Raw genomic sequence first — 21,093 nt, forward strand, 5'->3', positions numbered from 1 at the left:
GCCAGTCCAGCATCCTCGGGTGTAATTTCAAGGAAACAGCTCACTGGGAGCAAAAGCATGAGTGTGCACACGCACCGCCCTGTGAGGCAGGCTGCCTGGATGCACCATGTGAGTCAGGTAATGAGTGAAATGTGTAAGATAATGTTCCCCCATCCCCAAGGGATACTGTGAGGATAAAACATTCAGTGCAACAGAAGTCGGTTATTATAACCTATCAAAATGAGCACTTGAGGCCAAACAATTAAATACTCAATATGATCAGAATAACTTTTAGAAGTTACAGCACATCAACACAATGCCACATTACATAATGGTTACTATTCACTACGTAACAAAAAAAGCGAAAACGTTCCTAAGGCATTATATTAAAATACCACAAATCGGCATGTACTCACTGATATTCTTTCCAGAATTTTAAAAGGTTTCACAATTTCCTCAATTTTCATCTTAATATAATTACAAAATGTTTTGAGAGAGCATGCGGTTTGCAGCTCCTCTCAAGAGAACGTTTGACTCAGAGATGTGTAACCTGTGATTCTGCTTAAAATAAAAGGAACACTGTGGATTGCAAGTTATTATTTAATGTGTACCTGCGCCACCTATAATTTACTCATTAAATTACTATAATTTTTTAATTAAAAAAGGAAAAGAATTCAAAATACAGATATGATAGACTATAAAAGAAAGGCATATGATTAACAGTAAGCAAATAAACCAAAAGGACCCAAGCATAACACAGCAAAGAAATACAAGGATCCCCAACTAGGAAAACAAAGTCTGGCTGAAAACGAAGCTCTGTCTAAGACTGCTGCTTCTACTTCTCAATTGTTTCTTTCAATCCAAGAGTATTTATCGAGAGCCTGCTTTGTGCCACATTGGGCACTGTTTCAGGTGCTCAGGACTCAAAAGATGACAAGAAAATTCTGAGCCTTATGGAGCTTACAGTGTGGGGTAAAAAAACACACAAGTAAATACATAAAATGTTAAATGCTGGTACGTACTAAAGAAAAAATAAATAAAGCAGGGGAAGGTGGCAGAAATGGATGGGAATGGTGTAGGGGGGTGGATTTTATAACTTGTAATAAGGTGGACAAGGAGATCTCCATGAGAAGGTGAGAGTCCTCAGAAAGAAGTCAGGAAGTAAGCACTGCAGATACCTGGGGGGAAAGCTTCCCAAGGCAAGAAAAGCCAGTGCAAAGGCCCTGAGGCAGAATCACACAGGGCATGGATGAGAAGCAGCAAGGAAAACATGTGAGTGGAGGGGAGGAATTCAAAGAAGTAGGAGGAGGCCAGATTCTGTGGGCTTCACATCTCAGGATTCAGTCCAGAAATAGAATTAATATTTCCTACTAAGGTAAATGCACTGAGTTTTGTTTAGGTTAGGATGTTGGCTAAAATGTTAAACTGGATGAGTGGAAGAAGGTCAGTCAAGAGATACAAGGCACCGACCCCAGTAACAAATAAGAAAAAGGTATAAACATTGCAAGGTTAAGGGAAATTCAGGAACCAGAGAAACAGTCCAACATCATGTTCAAATTTATTATGTTGACTTCATGATGATATTAGGTATTTTGTTTCATTCCAAACTTTAGTATCCTGTTCCACTGCTTCCTCTCCATCGTATAAAAGAAAAGCTCTCCTTTAGTGAATAGACTATAGAGGCTGCCATCCAACTAGGGCTCTGGTGCAGGGTTTCTTCTCAGCCCTGGTACATGGGTATTTTGGCCCAGGTAATTCTTTATTTTGGAGGCTGTCCTGTGTATTATAGGATGCTTAAAGCATCTCTGGGTTCTATGCACTAGATTCCAGTAGCAACCTTACCCCCAATCCCAGCTATAATGCCCCAAATAACCAAAAATGTCTCCAGACATGGACAAATGTTGCTGGAGTATGGGGCAAAAGCGTGCCTGCTGGAGGATCACTGCTCTAATGTGAATAGATAAAAACATCATCTCAGTTTATTAACTTTTTTTTTAACCCAATGGGTTGATCCTAAGGCATACATCTCTTCCTAACTTCTAAACATACCCAAAGCCATGTGCTCCATATTTACGGTTTAGAAAGGACTTAACTCCTTAGATTCCGCAAACACCTTCTTGCCTCAGGGCCTTTGCATGGCTGCTCCCTCTACTGAATGCTTGTCCCAGGCAACTCCTACTTGTCCCTCAAGTCCTGTGAAAGCCTCAACTGTTAAGCCCCCTGGGAAGTTTTTCCCTAACCTGGAGCATGGGCACATTAGGTATTCCCCTTATGCTCTCACAGTACTGGTACTGAGACTGTCACAACGATCACAATTGCAATTAAAACAATTATTTTGGCCATTATTATGTTTTGTCTCCTCCATTTCAGCAGGAACGTTATTGGGGGGGTGAGGAGTACAGCTCAGTGGTAAAGCGCATGCTTGGCGTGCACGAGGTCCTGGGCTCGATCCCCAGTGCCTCTGTTAAGGGAGGAAGAAAAGAAAAAAGAAAAAAAGAACCCTATCGATCTTGGCTCATTTGTCTCCAGAGCACTAAAAGAATCACTGAGGACTCAAATTTATATAAAAAAAGCCTATCACTGGCCAACATTGGTATTTGATGACTAACAAATTATTATGCACCTCACACGCGATCCAAGTACTGTGATACAGATGACGGCTTAATGCTAAATCTCTTAGGGAAAAATCTTGACTGTGAATACACTTTACTTGAGTGTACATTTTTCTCTTCTGTTAACAATAAAAGCTATGAAAAGATTGTAATGATGCCCAGAGGAACAAAAAGGCCCTCTTCATTAGATGGCAGTGAACGAACCCCAGGCTGGAGTGGATGTAACTGAGGTCATCTTTCTGGCTCTTTTGAACTCCTTGTAAGTATGTGTTTTAATACAATTTATTCCGCACAGTGTATACTGTATCATATTGGTTACTCTCGTATGCCTGAGAGATATAAATATAAATTCCTCGAAGGAGTTAGTAGTCTGGGATCCCCCGAGGAGCTTCAGAGTGTCTGAGGGACCCTGTAAATCATACGTAAAGACCTAGAAACATTTTCCAGGAACAGGGTCCATCGTGTGTATACAATTCTTGGAGGTGGCAACTTTTAAGACCCACCATCTTACATGATTGCATTTACTTTTAAAGCTTCTAGGGATAGTTCCATCATCTTTGATCCACCTCTTAGGATGAAAAAGCAAATTTTCATTACCGATTTCCTCTCCTGCTTCAGCTCCTGGACGTAGCGTGCTAACTCCACGGTGATCTGGGAGGTCATGTTCTCGGAGATAACCTCGTGCTGCCCGGCATAGTCATTCATCTCGTTCAGGGTGGAAAGGAAGGCTTTACATGCCGTGTACCTGTGGGGAAGAAGGCGCACACCACGCCTTTTCAAACAAGGCACGTCGTCCTCCCTAACGCTGCTTCCCGCCAGCGAAACAGTAATTAAAGTCAGCTTAATTTGCATCCGCCTCCCAAAGGGTCCTGACAATTCATTACCCATAAGAGTCTTGTCCTCAAAATGGTGCAGAATTAATTACTACTGTACCACTTTTCATTTTGTGAAACCAAATTGCTCTACGTAGGGCACCGTTCGGCTTTGTTCATAGCCCAAATAGAACCCAAAGTACATATACGTACCCTATGTACTAAGGTAATGGATATTTTGATCTCAATTAGAGACGTAATGCTTTTGGGCTGTCCATGTTAAGATGTCTTCATTGCTGTCTGAAATGGACATATTTCTCAGATGAACGAACAGTATGAAGGAGACTCCCCATGTTACCAAACCAAATCAAGACGTAGACTGCATAGTCCACACTTCCTGTATTTGCTTAGATTATATTCTAAGCTTTTCCTAATTACCTTAATTGAAACAGTCTGGAATGGGTCTAGTGACTCAGTATAAGAAACGTTATTTGAGGAGATTTTTATTTTCTCTCCTGCAATTTAAAAACGGACACAAATATGAATAGGGAAGGCGACTTGTTTTTGTAGCTCTGTTTTATCTACAAAATATATGCAGATTTCCTTCATAATCATCACCAGCGGCATATAGTTATTGCCACATAACCATCAATGATAAACATACCTGTATTCTTCTTCCTCCTTCGAGTTCTTTTTAGGTTGGTATTTCTTCGAAAGATTCCTAAAACAAAAAGGCAGACATGTCATCTTATATAGAAGAATAATCGAGAAATCAGGAATGAAAGATGAAGTTAGTGCATTTGTTTACAAGTTAAAAAAAAAAAAACCACAACATGTCCACGGCTGAAACCCATTTATTTCCTTCCTTCTTTCAACATGAAGGACTAGCATAGCTTTGAATCTTTTACCTGAAGGGAGAGCAAATGAGAACAGAAGTGGTCGCCAGCTGGTCACTTAGCTGGATGTTAAGACCTGACGTTATTTAACTGGAGAGAGCAGACGACGTGTTCCTACGTGTTTGCAGCACTGAGCTGAGGGCAGTTTTTCCCTACCAGGCCACCGTTCCTTTATGATCACACTCAGTCAGACATTCTTGCTTTGAATCCAAGGCAAGCATACGGACTGGGTCCAAATGCTTAAATTAAAAAATCAAAGTGCCGAAAAAATTGGAAAAAAGAAAGAAAGAAAGAAAAAGAAAAGAAAAGAGAAAAAGGAAAAAATAATTCAAGTGCTAAGGACATGTTTTCAAGGCTGAGTGGCTTCTCTCCCAAAGAGCTAGTGAAAGCTACCTGTGAGTAAGTCTTCTCGAAGGCAGTAGAGACAATTTTGTGGGGACGGTCATGCTAAGACATTTAATGGGAACTTTTCACCTGCCTAGCAGGCTTGCACTGAACACACTCAGATTAGCCCAAATCGCCCTAATTTCTCTTCCTAATCCCATCTCCAGGTCGAGAATCCAAATACTCTCCTCTACATTCTGCATGTTTAAATTCACGCAAAAACTCAGAGGTGCTCTTGAAAAAAGAAATCTCACTAATGTTGGTTGCACTGGCTGATTTCTCTGGGGTCCTGATTTTCGCTTCTGTAGTTAGCAGAACAGCCGTAGGAGGTGGCAAATGGTCCACTGTGGGACTCTTCATTTGACAGCAGCTCAGTACACACTTCCCTGTTTATTCCATGTTGCTATTCCTCTTTGATAGAGTAGCTACTTTCATTATTTCACACTTTAATTTCTTTCATTTCTCCTAAATCTACAGATTTGCCTAGAAAAAATGGGCAATAATAAATTTACAATTTTGAGCAAGGTACATCTTACAAAGTGAGATGTGAGTTCATCTCTAACAGGTGTTACTATGTGACACAAGATGCAGTGGACTTTGGTACAAAGGACGTTGCTCTGGGAATCCAGACGCCAAGTGCCTAGATGGTGTAACCTTGGACAAAAGCAATGAGCACGTCTGTGTTTCCAGTTCCTCATCTGTAAATCTGAGGTGGGTGGATGGAATGACCACTATTGTCCCTTAAAGTTTAGAAATTCCAAGCGAATACACATCACCCAATAAAATAGTGATGGTGGCAATTACTTTAAAATGAAGGCATGACTATCTAACAATGAAATGTACAATTAGACAAAACGATGAAAGAAAAACGTACTTGCTTGGAGGTTACTATCATGTGAGCTACATTTAAACTATGTCAGCTTTTCTCAACTGATACTCTGGGTACATATCGAAGTACATATCTACTAGATCTAGATCCAAAAGAATGTGAAAAAGCACTATTTCCTTAAAGAATGTGCCTTTGGAGAAAAAATAATGCAAAAGAGAGAGATCTCGTATACTGAAAGCACAGTACAGTTCTTTGAGTTGGCTTCCTAAAATCAGTCCTTAAAAAAGGTAGATTTAGGAAAAACAAATAGCTCCTATTTACATGTACCCGGAATGAAAGGGACCCATGGAAAGCAGATGATTAGATAACCAATAACTTCTTTTCCAAATATATTTAGGGTAGCAGATATAGGATTTGGAGTACTGAAAAGCCTAGAGGTTGCCTGTGAGGCATTTTTAGTGGATGGTTTTCAATATTAACCATTTCTTCTATAAATTACAAGTGGAAAACCCCACTTTTATTTTTTTTCTTTCTTTTATTGGTGTGTAGTCAGTTACAATGTGTCAATTTCTGGTGTACAGCACAATGTCCTAGTCATGCGTATATATAGATATATTCATTTTTATATTCTGAAAATTCCACTTTTAAATTCACATCTTACTTAAAAACTCTTCCAGAACTGTTATTTTAACAGTTTATTGAAATACACATTTTCTTTTTAGCTTCCAGTCCTTAGCAGCCATAAAAGTAAATTTTGTATCTAGTTGAATAGATCCAGGTAAGACTAACACTCTTCTTAGTTCTATTTTACCAGTCAAATCTAAGGACAAGTAAAGACCTGTTGTGGGTGATCTTCTCTAAAGACTGTCCAGTTCTGATGAACGAGTATCACTTCGACAATGTTAGCATATACAGCATTCAAAATGCTTCTTAAAAGCATCAATGAATAATTCACTCAAAATGCCAGCAGAAAACTAAAAGCTTAAGAAGTCTAGAAGGGAGCTGCAGATCTAAGGATATTTCTCTCAGGGAACAACACTACAAAAAAAGAAAGATCAACTTTCATTTCTATTCTCTGGAGATGGGCTTTCTCATCCTATTTGTATGAGGTTATTAAAAAAAAAAACCCTGCAATTGTAACTTACTATACTTCAATTTAAAAAAAACAAAAAACAAAAAATAAACAAGCAATCAAATAAGCCACAAAAAGCATCTCTAAATTTATGGACTCTTTCTAAGAAATTTCAAGTGTTTTATATTTTTGCTCTTTAGATAGGCTAATTAAAAGGTAAGAGGGAAATACGTATCTTTTAATAAGGATACTGGGCTTAAATTTGGTTGATCCTAAGAGCTGCAGGGAGCCTTTTAAAAAGAAGATGCTTCAGGGAACTATGTTCAATATCTTGTAATAACCTTTAATGAAAAAAAAGATGAAAATGAATATATGTATGTACATGCATGACTGGGACATTGTGCTGTACACCAGAAATTGACACATTGTAACTGACTGTACGTCAATGAAAATTTTTAAATTAAAAAAATAAAAAATAAAATAAAAAGGAGATGCTTGGGCCCCATTCCAAACCCTTTAAAATGGAAGGTCCAGGGGTGGACCCAGGAATTTTTTGTTTTTTTCTGTCTTTCCTTTATAGTTTTAAAAGCTGACCACAAGATTTCCAGATAAAGATGGCAAAATGAAGTCTGATCAGGGACTTGTGCTTTTCCAATGAGAGGTGAAACATAAAAGCCAGGAAAATTTTTCAACAGCAGAAAATAAACCAATGAAGAAAGGAGCATAACTCCAGTCTCCACACTTACAGAAGTGGGGACCAGGGAGAGGGACAGGAGATCCTGGGACAGTGAGGGACAGATGCTGACCCCACCCTCAGAGTCAAAGCGGGGGAAGTAAGTCCACAAAACCCTGAAAATCGATTCAGGCAGAAGGAAACTGAGGGATGAGTAAGTACCTAGGGAACACTGACAGAAAAGCTCTGGGAGGAAGACATGCAGGTTGACCACCCAGATTCCAAGACTTGCCAGGAGCCAGGGCTGGCCCCCAGGGTGCCCACTTCCCAGGGCTCCAAGCTGAATGGCTGGGAGGAGATCACCCCAAACCTAGAGATTCCAAAGGCACAGGAATGTCAAAACAGAGCCTCTAAAAAATTTTCAGAAGGGACAACAGAACTCAGTCTCAAAGACAAGATGTACAAAACCAGGCGCTTTGAAACTGTGCCCCACGGGGTTAATGGAAACTGGTGACTAACAGAAATTCTTGAGCTTGTTAAAAATCCCTCCACATGTAACCTGCCTTCGCCAAGCAAGCTTGCTTTAATTGTTGCTGCAAAAGGCTTGCACGTCCTCCAAGCATCACGCAGCCCAAACAATCAGATGTTTGCCTGAGTTGTTTTCTAGGACTTGGAGTCAGTTGTGTCTAGCTCGAGCTCAAGCCAGCTAAGACTGGCTGGGACCACCGGCCCTAAAACTGGACCTGCACAGGTGTCCAGTGAATGGTCTTTCGATGTCAAGAGGGCCAAAAATTCCACTCTCAGATCATGCTAGGCACCTCCATTCTTGAACATGCAGCCTTTGAAGAAGTAACCCAGATACATGTGCATAGGACACTGAGGACCTCCCCTTTTCCCTACCTGCAATCACCTTTCTCCACACCTAAGACCACCCTGCTTCTTTATCCCATAAATATCCCAAGCCCCTTCCTTCCCAGAGGTGGACTTGAGACTTTTTCTCCCATCTCCTCATTTGGCTGCCTTGTGATTAAACCCTCTCTCTGCTGCAAATCTTGGCATCTCAGTGTTTGACTTGCTGCATGTCGATAAACGAATCCAGTTTGGTAACATTTTCCACTACCCTTACCCTATAATGGAGCTCAGAGGGAAAGACCAGTGGTACCAGAAGCACAGCAACATTCTGTCAGGTCAGATGGGGCACTGGTGTTGCTGTTAGTAACAAAAACATGCGTAGGCATCAGCCTAAGAGGTTTACATGCTTTATCTCATTAAGTCCCCTTAACTTATAAGGTGGGAATTATTATTAGTCTTATTCACCTATCACAGAGGACAAAGACAAAGCACAGAGAGTGATTTGCCCCTAATCACACTACTATTAAGTGGAAGAACCATGCCAGGCAGTGGGACTCTAGAGCCTGTAACTCGTGCATCACTTCACCAAACTACCCATATGAAATACAAGGAAGGTGAAAAGGTGTGGTATGTAATACAGAAGAGAAGGAAGGAAGGAGGGAAGGAAGAAAGAAAATGACAGAGAAAAACCAATCTGGAAGGAAACACACAAGGAACGAAGCAAACCCAAGCTCCTCCAGGATATTCTACACTTAAGACAAACTTAACACAAACGCAAAGCCAATAAAGCAACAGTCCCTGGACCACAGGATAAAACAGAAGGGGAAGAAAAGGAAGGCTGCAAAGCTAAGAAAATGAACTAGGAACTAAAACATACTGCATCAGAGCTAATAAATAAATGATGCTGGATATCAAATTTAATAGAGGAAAGTTTTGAGGTAATCAAAATGTGGAAAGCAATTCTCATAATCAGAAAAAATAAAATAAAAAAGACCTAAAGAATAAGATGGCATAACACAAGGAAAACCACGTATCTCCAAAGACTATAACCCAGTAAGTAGACTAGAAAAAAAATTCAGATATAATGGAAGCAAATTCCCCTGAAATAAAGAGTTGATTTTGCATATGAAAGGACTATAAGGAAAGTTGATGAACTGTGATCAACCACAAGGCATAACTTGGTGAAATGATCAAACTGTTAAGTGGAACAAAAAAAATTCTTCACCTACAAAGTTAAAAAAGCAAGTCACTTTCAAAGGAAAAAAAAAAATTGGCGGGCCCTAGACTTTTCCACCACAAGACAATACAGCAGCAAGGTTTGGAGAGAAAGAACGACCAGAGAATAATCAACTCAAATAGTGGTCAAGTACAGCCTCCCATCCACATTTGTGGGTTCTCCATCCACAGATTCAACCAACTGCAGATCAAAAATACTGGGGGGGAAATTCCAGAAAGTTACAAAAAAGCAAAACTTGTATTTGCCACATGCTGGCAACTATTTACATAGTATTTACATTGTATTAGGTACTGTAAGTAATCTAGAGATGATTTAAAGTGTGCAGAAGGATGCACACAGGTTATACACAAATATTATGCCTTGTTAGAGCATCTTCAGATTTTTGAATCCATGGGGAGTGCTGGGACCAATTCCCCACGCGTACGGAGGGACGACTGTATTCTTAAACAAGAGAGAACTCAAGGATTATGCCACAAGCTCCTACTAAAGGGGAACTATCTCTATTTTTCTTGATGCCAACGAACAAATGCAGAGGCTGTGGGAGAAAGAATGGTGATGAGTATAAATCTATAATTAAGAGAAATTAACTGTGAGACTCATATTACAGACCAAACTATATAACTCAGTTAGGAGAGGAAGTAAAACCAGTAAATATTATTTATCTTTCCTAGCAGTGAGTCAGTTGAGCCTGTTTAAAATCACAACATGGAGTTTTCAAAAAAAAAAAAAAAAAAGAACCAATCAGTAATGACACCCTACAAGTTTTTCCTAATCTTTTTGCTAAATCTTACAAGAATTTAATGTTTCAAGTTCAGTAAATCCTTTAGTTTCATTTTAATGTCTATTTTTTTTACTGTTCAAGTAAATTCAAATTGAATATCTTGTATATACAGTATGCAATATGTTTATAAGATGACTTCTGCATAGTTACCTCTTATTTACAAGAGCTCCAATTAAAAAAAAAAACTTTTGACCAGGACAAGAATCATTCATCAAGAAGAAAATACAAATGGCTTAAACACTGAACCTCATTCATACTAAAAGGAACACAAATTATCACTCAGACTTAACAATTTCTACTTATCAAATTGGCAAAGATAAAAAAAAAAAAAAGGGTAACATGAAGCACTGAAGGTCAAGTTAAGTAGCACTGCCACACACTCTGGGATGGTGATAAGGGTCACAACTTCCGAGAAGGGCAACTTGGCAAATTCTACTAGAACCAAAATGCTACTTTTAGGAACTTCTTCTCTAGGCAGGCTTGCCAAAGTGTATTACTCAAGGTTATTCATTGCAACTTTATTCAGAGTCGTAAACAATTGGAATCAATGTATCCACCAATTCAATGCAACACTGTAAAAGCTGTAAAACAAACAAACAACCAACCAAAACAAAGAAAACAAAACAAAACAAAAAACAATGAACTCTCAGAGTAATCTCCTGGATGCAGAAAGGTAAGGGCACACAGAACTGCTGAAGAAGCAATGGAAAAAATTCACTTACTTGCCTATGTATGCATAATATCTCTCTGGAAGGATACATAAGAGACAGATAATATTTATTGTCTGTGGGGACAGGGGTAAGAGAAAGGACACTCCAATGCACACCATGCTGTACCTTTAGAATTTTTAATCATATAAATTTTTTACCTGGTCATAACAAATAATTTAGTTTAAAAAAAAAAGAAACAGTTGCTATGGGCAATCAATAGTTGGCTCTCTCATATAAGTCGCATAAGCTGTTTTAAAATTGTATTAAGAATTTGACCCTACACTGCCTCGGATAGATAGTAACAATGGCAGGGTCAGCAACATATAAGCTTCATATATATATAAATACTTATAAAGGGCTAGACAGTAAATATTTTAGACTTGCAAGTAGGTCACTGTCACATGGTCTCTCCTGCACTATTCAACTGCCACTGTTTTTTAAAAGCAACCACAGACAAGGCATAAATGAATGGATACACCTGTATTCCAATAATACTATTTACAAAACCAGGCAGTGATGGATTTGGCCATGGCCATGGCCAGTAGTTTGTTAACCCCCAGAAACCAAAGCCTTGGTTATCATCTTCTATGTCTAAAATAAGTTAGCATTTTTTTTTCTTCTAAAGCAGAAATGATTTAATGACAGACTCTCTCCCAAAAGATTCTGATGGCTTTCAACGTGGTACTGACATTTCAAGCACGTCTATGCTGAATATGCTCCAGGGACCCTGGCCTTTTCACTCCTTGAACATGTCTGACCTCAGGACCTTTGCACTTGCTGATTCCATATCCTGGGAGAACTACTCTCAGACCTTGGCATGCTTGCTTTCTCCTTGGCCATCAGTTCTCAAGCCAGTCTCACTTAGTAACCCTTGCCCCCTACCACGCTCTATCGCATCACTGGTTTTACATCTTTTGGGTGATAAATGCTACCTTTAAACGATGGCCTGCCTTGCTTATTTGCATGCAGTCTGTTTTCCATAGTGAGAAGGTGAGCCCCTCCAGCTCTGGCACTTCCTGTGTCTTGTTCATTGGAGCCCCCTCCCCACCCTAAACTCTGTTGATACCTTGCTGGTCATTCTGTTTGTTGTTCAACCCTCATCAGCTCTCAGGGGCCTGTGCAAACACATAACTCCCCTTGAAGCAGTGCTGCCCCAGTACTGTTGACCTGTGTGCCCTGCTGATTCACTCCTACAACTATTTACTAAGCACCTATTATATGCCAGGCCCTGTTCCATACTATGGGGATTCATTAGTGAGCGCAACTCAAAGAGCCCCGCCCTTGAGAGGCTTCTACCCTAGCTGGGAGGGAGCGGGAGGCAACAACACAATCTGTAAGAACATTGTGTAAAGTTAGAAAGTTAGAAAGCACTCTTTGGAAAAACTGAAAAGTACAGCAGGGAGACAAAGTGAGCACATGGCGTATGAGGGGAAGACCTGAAGGAGGTGAGGGAGTTGGCCACGTGGGTCCTGGGGGAGGAACTCACAGGTGACATCTATACGAAAGGCCAGGGTAGCATCTCCGGGGTGAGAGTGTGCCTGGCGTGTGCAGGGTACCGTGAGGAGGCCGGCAGGTTTACATCAGAGATGCGAAGAGAGAGAGAGAAAGAGATGATGTCAGAGACGCACGGGGACCTGTTCACGTGGGGCCAGGGGTAGGACACCTGCTGCACGGATCTGGGCTTCACTCTGACTGACATGGGGAGGTGCTGGTGTTTTGAATGAGGAGTACCGTGATCTGGCTGCTTTGTGGAAAAGACAGACAATAGGGGCTAAGGGAGGAATAAAGGACACCAGTTACAGGACTCACAATAAGCCGGGTAAGAGGTGACGGGGACTTGGACCACAGTGGCAGCAGTGGAGGTCGTGAGAAGGTCCTGGAAAAATCTGAAAAGTAGAGACACCAGGACTTCCTGATGGCGTGGATGGGGGAAGGGGGAATGTGAGAGAGAGGAACCAAAGATGACTCCAGTGTTTTTAACCCAAGCAAGGAAGGACACGGCAGCCCTTGAGTGGGCGGGGGAAGCTGGGCCGTGGAGATGCAGATTTTGAGGGCAGAGATTTCGTTTCAGACAAGGAACCTTCAGATGTTTTTAGACATTCACATGGAGGTTCTGGGTCACCTGCATCTGGAGTTCAGGACAGAAGTCTAGCTTGGAGACATATCACCTACACATCGTTGCCTTAGAGATCAGTACTTACAGCCGCGAGACAGATGAGATCGCCAAGAGAGGACAGACTGAGCAGGGAAAATGACCGGGAACCGGGCACAGGGCACATCAGGGTGAAGAGGCAGGAGGAGAGGAGGAACCCACGAGGGAGGCTGAGAAGAGCGTCCAAAGAGCTTCTGGTGAGATAGGAAGGAAGCCAAGGGACTGGCCTTTTCAAAGCCAAGTGTAGAAACTGTTTCGAGGAGGGAACATCCACCCCATCAAAGCCACCAAGGGGTCAGGGACAGTGAGGAGTGAGGACAGGCGGCTGGGTGGGACAAGATGAAGGTCACTGGTGCCCTGAGAAGCAGTTCTGGTGCAGAGGTGCCAGCAAGCTTAATAGTGAGAGGAGGGAACTGGAGACGGTGAGGGAGGACACTGTTGGGAAGGTTTACTGCAAAGGGAGGCAAAAAAATGGTGGTAGCAGGTGGGGAAAGGGAACTTAAGAGAAGTTTTGTTTTGTTTTGTTTTAACAATGGGATACACACTGGAATTTGACACAACATTGTAAAATGATTATAAATCAATAAAAAATGTTAAAAAAAAAACAAAACAATGGGAGACAGAGTGGCGTGTTTTTGTGCCAATAGGGAATAATCTAGAAGAGAATGAAGAATTGATGACCTAGGAGGGAGGAGATACTGGGACAGAGTTCCAGTGGGGTGAGACCTAGTACATGAGAGGGGGCCTGGATTTAGACAGGAGCATCTTGGCGGCAGGGGGATCCAGGTGTGCGAACAGACGCTGGCAGGCGGGTTAGAGAGTGCGAGACTCTGAGGACATTTTCTGATGGCTTCAATTTTCTCAGTCAAGTAGGAAACAAGGAGTGAGGATGGGAAAGGATGAGTTGGTGTTTGAGGAAAGAGAAGCCATGAGACTCAGGTGGGAAAGCGAATCAACAAAGGATAGACAGGATGATTACTGTGCCCAGATCTCAGCATAAAAGATGAGAAGACACATCCACAGGATTAGTAACTGTCCTGACGGCAGTGCTCAATTATTCATAATCTTTTTTCAATCAGCTTCTCCCCGTAAGTACAAATTTAGATATTTCGCAGGGATGTAATGAAACATGTTAATATTTAAATCTCAGGAAAAGTACTTCCCAAGAGATGACCATCACAGCAGTAACACTGCTGTTCTGTTTCAAGTGAAATGTGATCCACAACACGGTAAAATGGTCAGTGGAGAGCTATTAAATTTTATCCAAAACCTATTATTGTGATTTGAAGTCTTCTCCAAAAGCCTCCAGTTTTGTTACCTAAATCCTCAGTTCCCTCACCGAGGGTGATGGGAAAGGGCAGGGAGCCAGGAGCTCCCCAGAGTGGAGCAAGGACAGCATCTTCCGTTCATGACACTGAGCTGATGCAGAAGCATGCTGAGAACTGACTTAATGATGCCTAATGACAAACCTCCAAAGCAAAATGAGCCAGTGGGCTAAGGCACCAGGAAAGAGATGTGTACACTAAGAAAAGGAAGACCACAAGCAGATAAATCCATTCAGAGAGACCTTATTTTTTTTTTGGTGAGATCTTATTTTGGCTAAAGCTGATGAAAGATGATGAAAGACAACATTTTATGACTTAACAGCACAATGTTTATATAATCACAGGAAGCAGCACATTCTCCAGTCCCACTTTCAGTTTTAAAGGCCTTAAAGGGCCAATGATGTTTATGAGACTTACACACAGGACACTGGAAATTGATTTGGAATAAACTGTATTTATCAAAATTTATTCATAAAAATATTTTTATTAAATAAATGTATGTATAAAATATTCTATTAAATAAATGTATTCTTTTATAAAAATTATGTATACAAATAAATTTGTTAAATAAATATATTGATGTATTCAATTTTATTAAATAAATTTATTCAATAATAGTTATTTTGTCCTAGCCACAGCAATCAGGCAAGAGAAAGAAATAAAAGGGATCCAAATTGGAAAAGAAGAGGTAAAAGTGTCATTATATGCTGATGACATGTTACTATATATAGAAAACCCTAAAAGGTCCACACAAAAGCTACTAGAGCTGATTGAAGAATTCAGCAAGGTAGCAGGTTACAAAATTAATGTTCAAAAATCAGTTGCATTTCTTTACACTAACGATAAATCAACAGAAAAAGAAAGTAAAGAAACAATCCCCTTTAAAATAGAACCCAAAGTAATAAAATATCTGGGAATAAATCTAACCAAGGAGGTGAAAGAATTATACACAGAAAACTATAAACCATTGATGAAGGAAATTAAAGAAGACTTTAAAAAATGGAAAGATATTCCATGCTCTTGGATTGGAAGAATCAATATTGTTAAAATGGTCACACTGCCCAAGGCAATCTACAGATTTAATGCAATCCCTATCCAATTACCCAGGACATATTTCACAGAACTAGAACAAATCATAATAAAATTTATATGGAACCATCAAAGACCTAGAATTGCTAAAGCATTACTGAAGAGAAAGAAAGAGGCTGGAGGAATAACTCTCCCAGACTTCAGACAATACTATAGAGCTACAGTCATCAAGACAGCATGGTATTGGTACCAAAACAGACATATGGACCAATGGAACAGAATAGAGAGCCCAGAAATGAACCCACAAACCTTTGGTCAACTAATCTTCGACAAAGGAGGCAAGAATATACAATGGAATAAAGACAGTCTCTTCAGCAAATGGTGTTGGGAAAACTGGACAGCAGCATGTAAAACAATGAAGCTAGAACACACACTTACACCATATACAAAAATCAACTCAAAATGGATTAAAGACTTAAACATAAGACAAGATACAATAAACCTCCTAGAGAAAAACATAGGCAAAACATTATCTGACATACATTTCAAAAATTTTCTCCTAGAAGAAATAAAAGCAAGAATAAACAAATGGGACCTAATGAAACTTACAAGCTTCTGCACAGCAAAGGAAACCAGAAATAAAACAAGAAGAAAACCTACGGAATGGGAGAAAATTTTTGCAAGTGAAACCGACAAAGGCTTGATCTCCAAAATATATAAGCAGCTCATATGACTCAATAAGAAAAAAATAAACAACCCAATCCAAAAATGGGCAGAAGACCTAAACAAGCAAATCTCCAAGGAAGACATACAAATGATCAAAAAGCACATGAAAAAATGCTCAATATCACTAATTATCAGAGAAATGCAAATCAAAACTACAATGAGGTATCACCTCACACCAGTCAGAATGGCTGTCATTCAAAAATCCACAAATGACAAATGCTGGAGAGGCTGTGGAGAAAGGGGAACCCTCCTACACTGCTGGTGGGAATGCAGTTTGGTGCAGCCACTATGGAAAACAGTGTGGAGATTCCTCAAAAGACTAGGAATAGACTTACCATATGACCCAGGAATCCCACTCCTGGGCTTGTATCCAGAAGGAAATCTACTTCAGGATGACACCTGCACCCCAATGTTCATAGCAGCACTATTTACAATAGCCAAAACATGGAAACAGCCTAAATGTCCATCAACAGGTGACTGGATAAAGAAGATGTGGTATATTTATACAATGGAATACTACTCAGCCATAAAAACCGACAACATAATGCCATTTGCAGCAACATGGATGCTCCTAGAGAATGTCATTCTAAGTGAAGTAAGCCAGAAAGAGAAAGAAAAATACCATATGAGATCGCTCATATGTGGAATCTAAAGACTCATGGACAGAGAATACAGACTTGTGGTTACCAGGGGGGTAGAGGGTGGGAAGGGATAGACTGGGATTTCAAAATTGTAGAATGGATAAACAAGATTACACTGTATAGCACAGGGAAATATACACAAAATGTTATGATAAATCACAGAGAAAAAAATGTGACAATGAGTGTGTATATGTCCATGAATGACTGAAAAGTTGTGCTGAACATTGGAATTTGACACAACATTGTAAAATGATTATAAATCAATAAAAAATGTTAAAAAATAGTTATTTTGTTAAATAATTCATTTATTAAATGTATTTATTATTAAAATACATTTATTAAGTAAATGTATACATTTATTTATAAAAATAAAATGTATAAAAATTTATTTATAAAAATTATTTCACTAAGCAATATGTCTTATATTTTATTTGCTCAGTGGAACCAAAACTTATCATCCATAAAAGCATCATGTGTACCACCCAGGTTCCTATTTACAAGCAGCAACAGCAACAGCCCTGTAAAAACCCACATTCTTTCAAAGATACATGCCATACACCTTATCCAAAAGGTCTTTAGATTAAAATGAAATATTTCTAAAGCCAAAGCCATCTAGATGTTTCACCAGTCTTAAAACCATCTGCACAAACCAATTTAACCAAGAAAGAAATCATTTTTTGCCCCAAGTTCAAGCTTAGTCCTACCAGCAACTTTTAACCATTTTATATAAAAACACAAATTTCTTTGATAATTTCATCCTTAAAGTTGCAAGAAGGATTTCTCCCTCGCTGCTGGAGGGAGCATGGATCCGACAGGCTCTTTAGAAAATTGTTTGTCTCCATCTACTAAAGCTAAACATACACAAAGCCCATGACCCAGGAATTCCACTCCTGGGTTTATATTGTGTTATCGTCACATCGGAAACAAGCTATAGCCTGGTGACAGCAGACTGGACCAACTGTGATTACACACCTCCACCAAAATACTAAATACCAGTGAAAAGTACCATCACATGCAACACGAATGAATCTCATAAACATAATGAGGAACAAAAGAAGCCAACTATGAACAGTGCGTCATAAATGATTATATTCACAGAAGGATCAGAAATAGGCAGATGTCAGAGGAGCGGTCAACCGCGCGTGGGGTGGGGGAGCCGGAAAGGGCCAGGGGGACCTCTGAGGCTGGTGATTTTGCTTCTTGACCTGGGTGCTGGTCACATGGTTGTATTCACTCTGAAAATTTCTGGAGCTGTACACTTACGATCTGTGCACTTTTCTGTATAAATATAGTTCAAGAAAAAATTTTTCTGAAAAGAAAAAAATAAGCTGCTCCAAAATTCAGCAGATATCCTTTTAAGAAACTGAGCCTAAAAGCAGTAACTTGGCTTTTAGGTTTACTATCTTATGAAAATTAATTTTCTATATTAAAAAACAATTGTTTCTATTGGAATATAAGCTGACATGAAAGGGGAAAAGAAATATTTTAAGGATTATACATTTATACTATAAAATGAGGAAATAAATTATCCTTACATTCATTCTGCAGTTAAACAATCTGTCTCAGTATCAACTTACCTGAGTTGCTTTGCATAGTTGAGTTCAATCTCTGTCCTTTCTTTTACAAATTTGATGTATTTCTCAAGAATATCAATTCCCCACTGTGTATGTTTTTCTAAGTTGTCAAATTGATCCTGTTTGAAAAAAAAATGAGTTAGTAATCTTTCTCTGTGATTAACGTAACTTCAGTGAACAATTCTCTCAACAATATCTCAGTATGTAGAAAGCAGTTCTAACATTTTCCATGATTGTACTTGGGTGCTCTTTCGTTGAGCAATTTTAAATCAACATTACCAAGTTTGGTTTGAAAACTGCCTGAGAAATTGAACTCTGACCCATTCGTCCACGATCCCTATTCCTGCTAGAAACATGGTGTCTGGATGAACTTAACATCTCCATGCAAAGAAAAGTATCTCCTCCAGATACCGGAAACTGAGAGGCGAAACACCCCTGTTAGCTCAGCCACGCTATCAGCACTTTGACTGTTATCTCTGCTTTAGCATTCAAGATAGCTCATTGAAATCTGGGGCGAGGAAATGGGAGGGAGCAGAGTTACAAAATACCGCTTTCTTCAAACAAATAAAATGACTCATACAGGCTTTATTCCAACATTCCAACATGCATCAAGCCTACACTGTGTGCTAGGAAAGAGCTAGGTGCTTGAGGGCTGGGGGACCAAAAAGAACAGAAATACAGTCCTGATGTGCAGAGTTCCTTGAGAATCCTAGTCTGGAAGAGCGAGAGTGGGTAGGTATTCCAGCCACAGCTAATGCAAAGGCAGGGAGAGGTCCAGGAATCAGGTGGACTGGTCCTGCTGGAGCGCAAGGTGGGGGTAGGGCGCCAGGGAGTGGTGGCGGGTGACGGAACTAGAGGGTCCCACAGGATCACCCAGGGCCCTGAATGTGAACTAAGGTGCCGAGACGCTCTGTGGGCACAAGTGAGCCACCCGAAGGGCTTGCAAAGCTCAGGCATGACCACAGCTATGTTTAGAATCCCCAGGAGCTGAAAGTCGGGGGATGGTTCAGTAGCCCCAAGGAGAGAAACTGGAGCAGAAGGAAGGATTTTACAATGAACAAGTCATACTGACTGATTAGATGGGGAGGCTGGGAAGGATGCGAGGGGAGGGGAGGGTTCTAGGGCGACTCCCTGGCTCGGCGTCCCGTGAGTACAGCAGTTTGGGGTGAAGGGATATACTGAGTGAGGGAGTGACAGGTCCAGGAGAGGGCTGGAAACACAGATCTATTCAGAGCTCAAGGAGGGAGGCCTGTGAGCTGGTGGATCTGAAACAGCAGCCAAGGATCAGCGCGCCGGAGTCGGACACAGTTCTGCACTGAATTAGTGAAGAGAGCATTAGGGCACCATCTCGGGGAAGAGAATTGCCAAAGTGGAAAGTTTGCTCGTGAGAGGTAACGGTAATAGAGGACGCAGCTCCAGCCCCGAGATGAAGACAGAATCCCTGCCTAATTCACAAATCAGTCGTGAGGCTCATGTGAAATGGAAATGGGCCAGCTCAAATATAAAAACACAAAGCCACAGCGTAACTCTGTCCCAGGCGTCTGCCACCGCACAGCATGCACTCAGCAGCATCCTCCAGCTTATGTTCTAGATCCAGCATCTTTCATTTTAAATCTGTCACGTGCTCTGATTCTATTTTCCATTCAAAGCAGTGCACACTGTAAAATGAGACAACGTTCCGTGTAAGTCAAACTGAACATATCAGCACTGGCGGTGGCAGAGTCAAAGACAGTTCTTCTCAAACTTGAGAAACCCTCTTCTGAAGGAAAATAATTTCCTCTACCTTACTCCCCCTTAGACCCACAGAACAGTCCGAGAAACCTCAATTTAAGAAATCCAAGTTTTATTTTACTAGAATGTCTTCTAATTGAAAGTAATCACTGTAAAACATGTGTCTTTAGACCTAGTAAATTTTAATATTATCATAAAAACCAAGCACTAATATTTAAGGTTTTCACTGATTCCTGGTCCTCCAGAATATATTCCACAAACTCCTAGACTTCATTTCAAGAAACACTGCTCAGGAAGGTTATTTATTCACATTATCTAGACAAACAAGGGTTGGCTAGCAAATGCATAATGTAAACAAGACTGTAGGTCTCTTTAAATTACTTGAGAGAACAAATACACAAACTATTCAAGTAATGGTTACAACCATTCCTGGTTATTTAGAGCAAGCCTTCTTTACAGCTCTCTGCTAATTGTTAACCCTTTGTTAATATAATTTCATAATGATTCTATTTATTTAAAACTCCTTTTCTCATCCCTCGCTCCATTTGAGAGCCCTCTCTCTGTGTAACTTACTATCACCAAAGCCTTACTATTTTTAGCAGTTATAGACATTTTCTTGAAAACTTGTTAAAATCCTCTGCTCTTAGAGTTCACTCCTGTCCTGCTAACAACGTAACTTCATATTTACCCTTTTAATATTACTTTGCAATTCTTTTTAGCCCTAATGTGTACAATTTAAAGCAACAGCTTTTGATAGCAAAACTTTTTTTAACCTACATTTGAACTGAGTCCCGCTTAAAAATTACTGGCCTCAAGCCAACAATATGTTTTCAATAAAGTTATCTGCCTTCAAGAACATTTTGCAACCTATAATAAAGCACTTACCAAAATAACAGGGTCCAAAGATAGAAGATCTTAATAATAAAAACCTTGGGGGAGGGTATAGCTCAAGTGGTAGAGTGCATGCTCAGCACGCATGAGATCCTGAGTTCATTCCCCAGTACCTCCATTAAAAAACAAAACAGAACAACAAAACTAGTAATAAAAACCTGACTCAGTAACAAATAAACTAGTACTT

At 40.1% G+C, this 21,093-nt stretch overlaps 1 protein-coding gene across 15 annotated transcripts in view; it reads right to left on the reverse strand.

The window, feature by feature from the left end:
• The window catches only part of FNBP1 (formin binding protein 1), a 121,982-nt gene that overhangs the window by 63,983 nt on the left and 36,906 nt on the right, over positions 1-21,093 (reverse strand). For all 15 annotated transcript variants that reach the window (XM_072960274.1, XM_072960287.1, XM_072960286.1 and 12 more), the window contains exons 2-4: positions 18,288-18,403; positions 4,068-4,124; positions 3,189-3,336 (exon numbers count right to left, since the gene is read on the reverse strand). In XM_072960274.1, the coding sequence (XP_072816375.1) occupies positions 3,189-3,336; positions 4,068-4,124; positions 18,288-18,403 (321 nt within the window). The remainder of the gene's footprint in view (positions 1-3,188; positions 3,337-4,067; positions 4,125-18,287; positions 18,404-21,093) is intronic.

Source organism: Vicugna pacos, chromosome 4 (assembly GCF_048564905.1).
Source record: "Vicugna pacos chromosome 4, VicPac4, whole genome shotgun sequence".
Lineage (NCBI taxonomy): Eukaryota > Metazoa > Chordata > Mammalia > Artiodactyla > Camelidae > Vicugna > Vicugna pacos.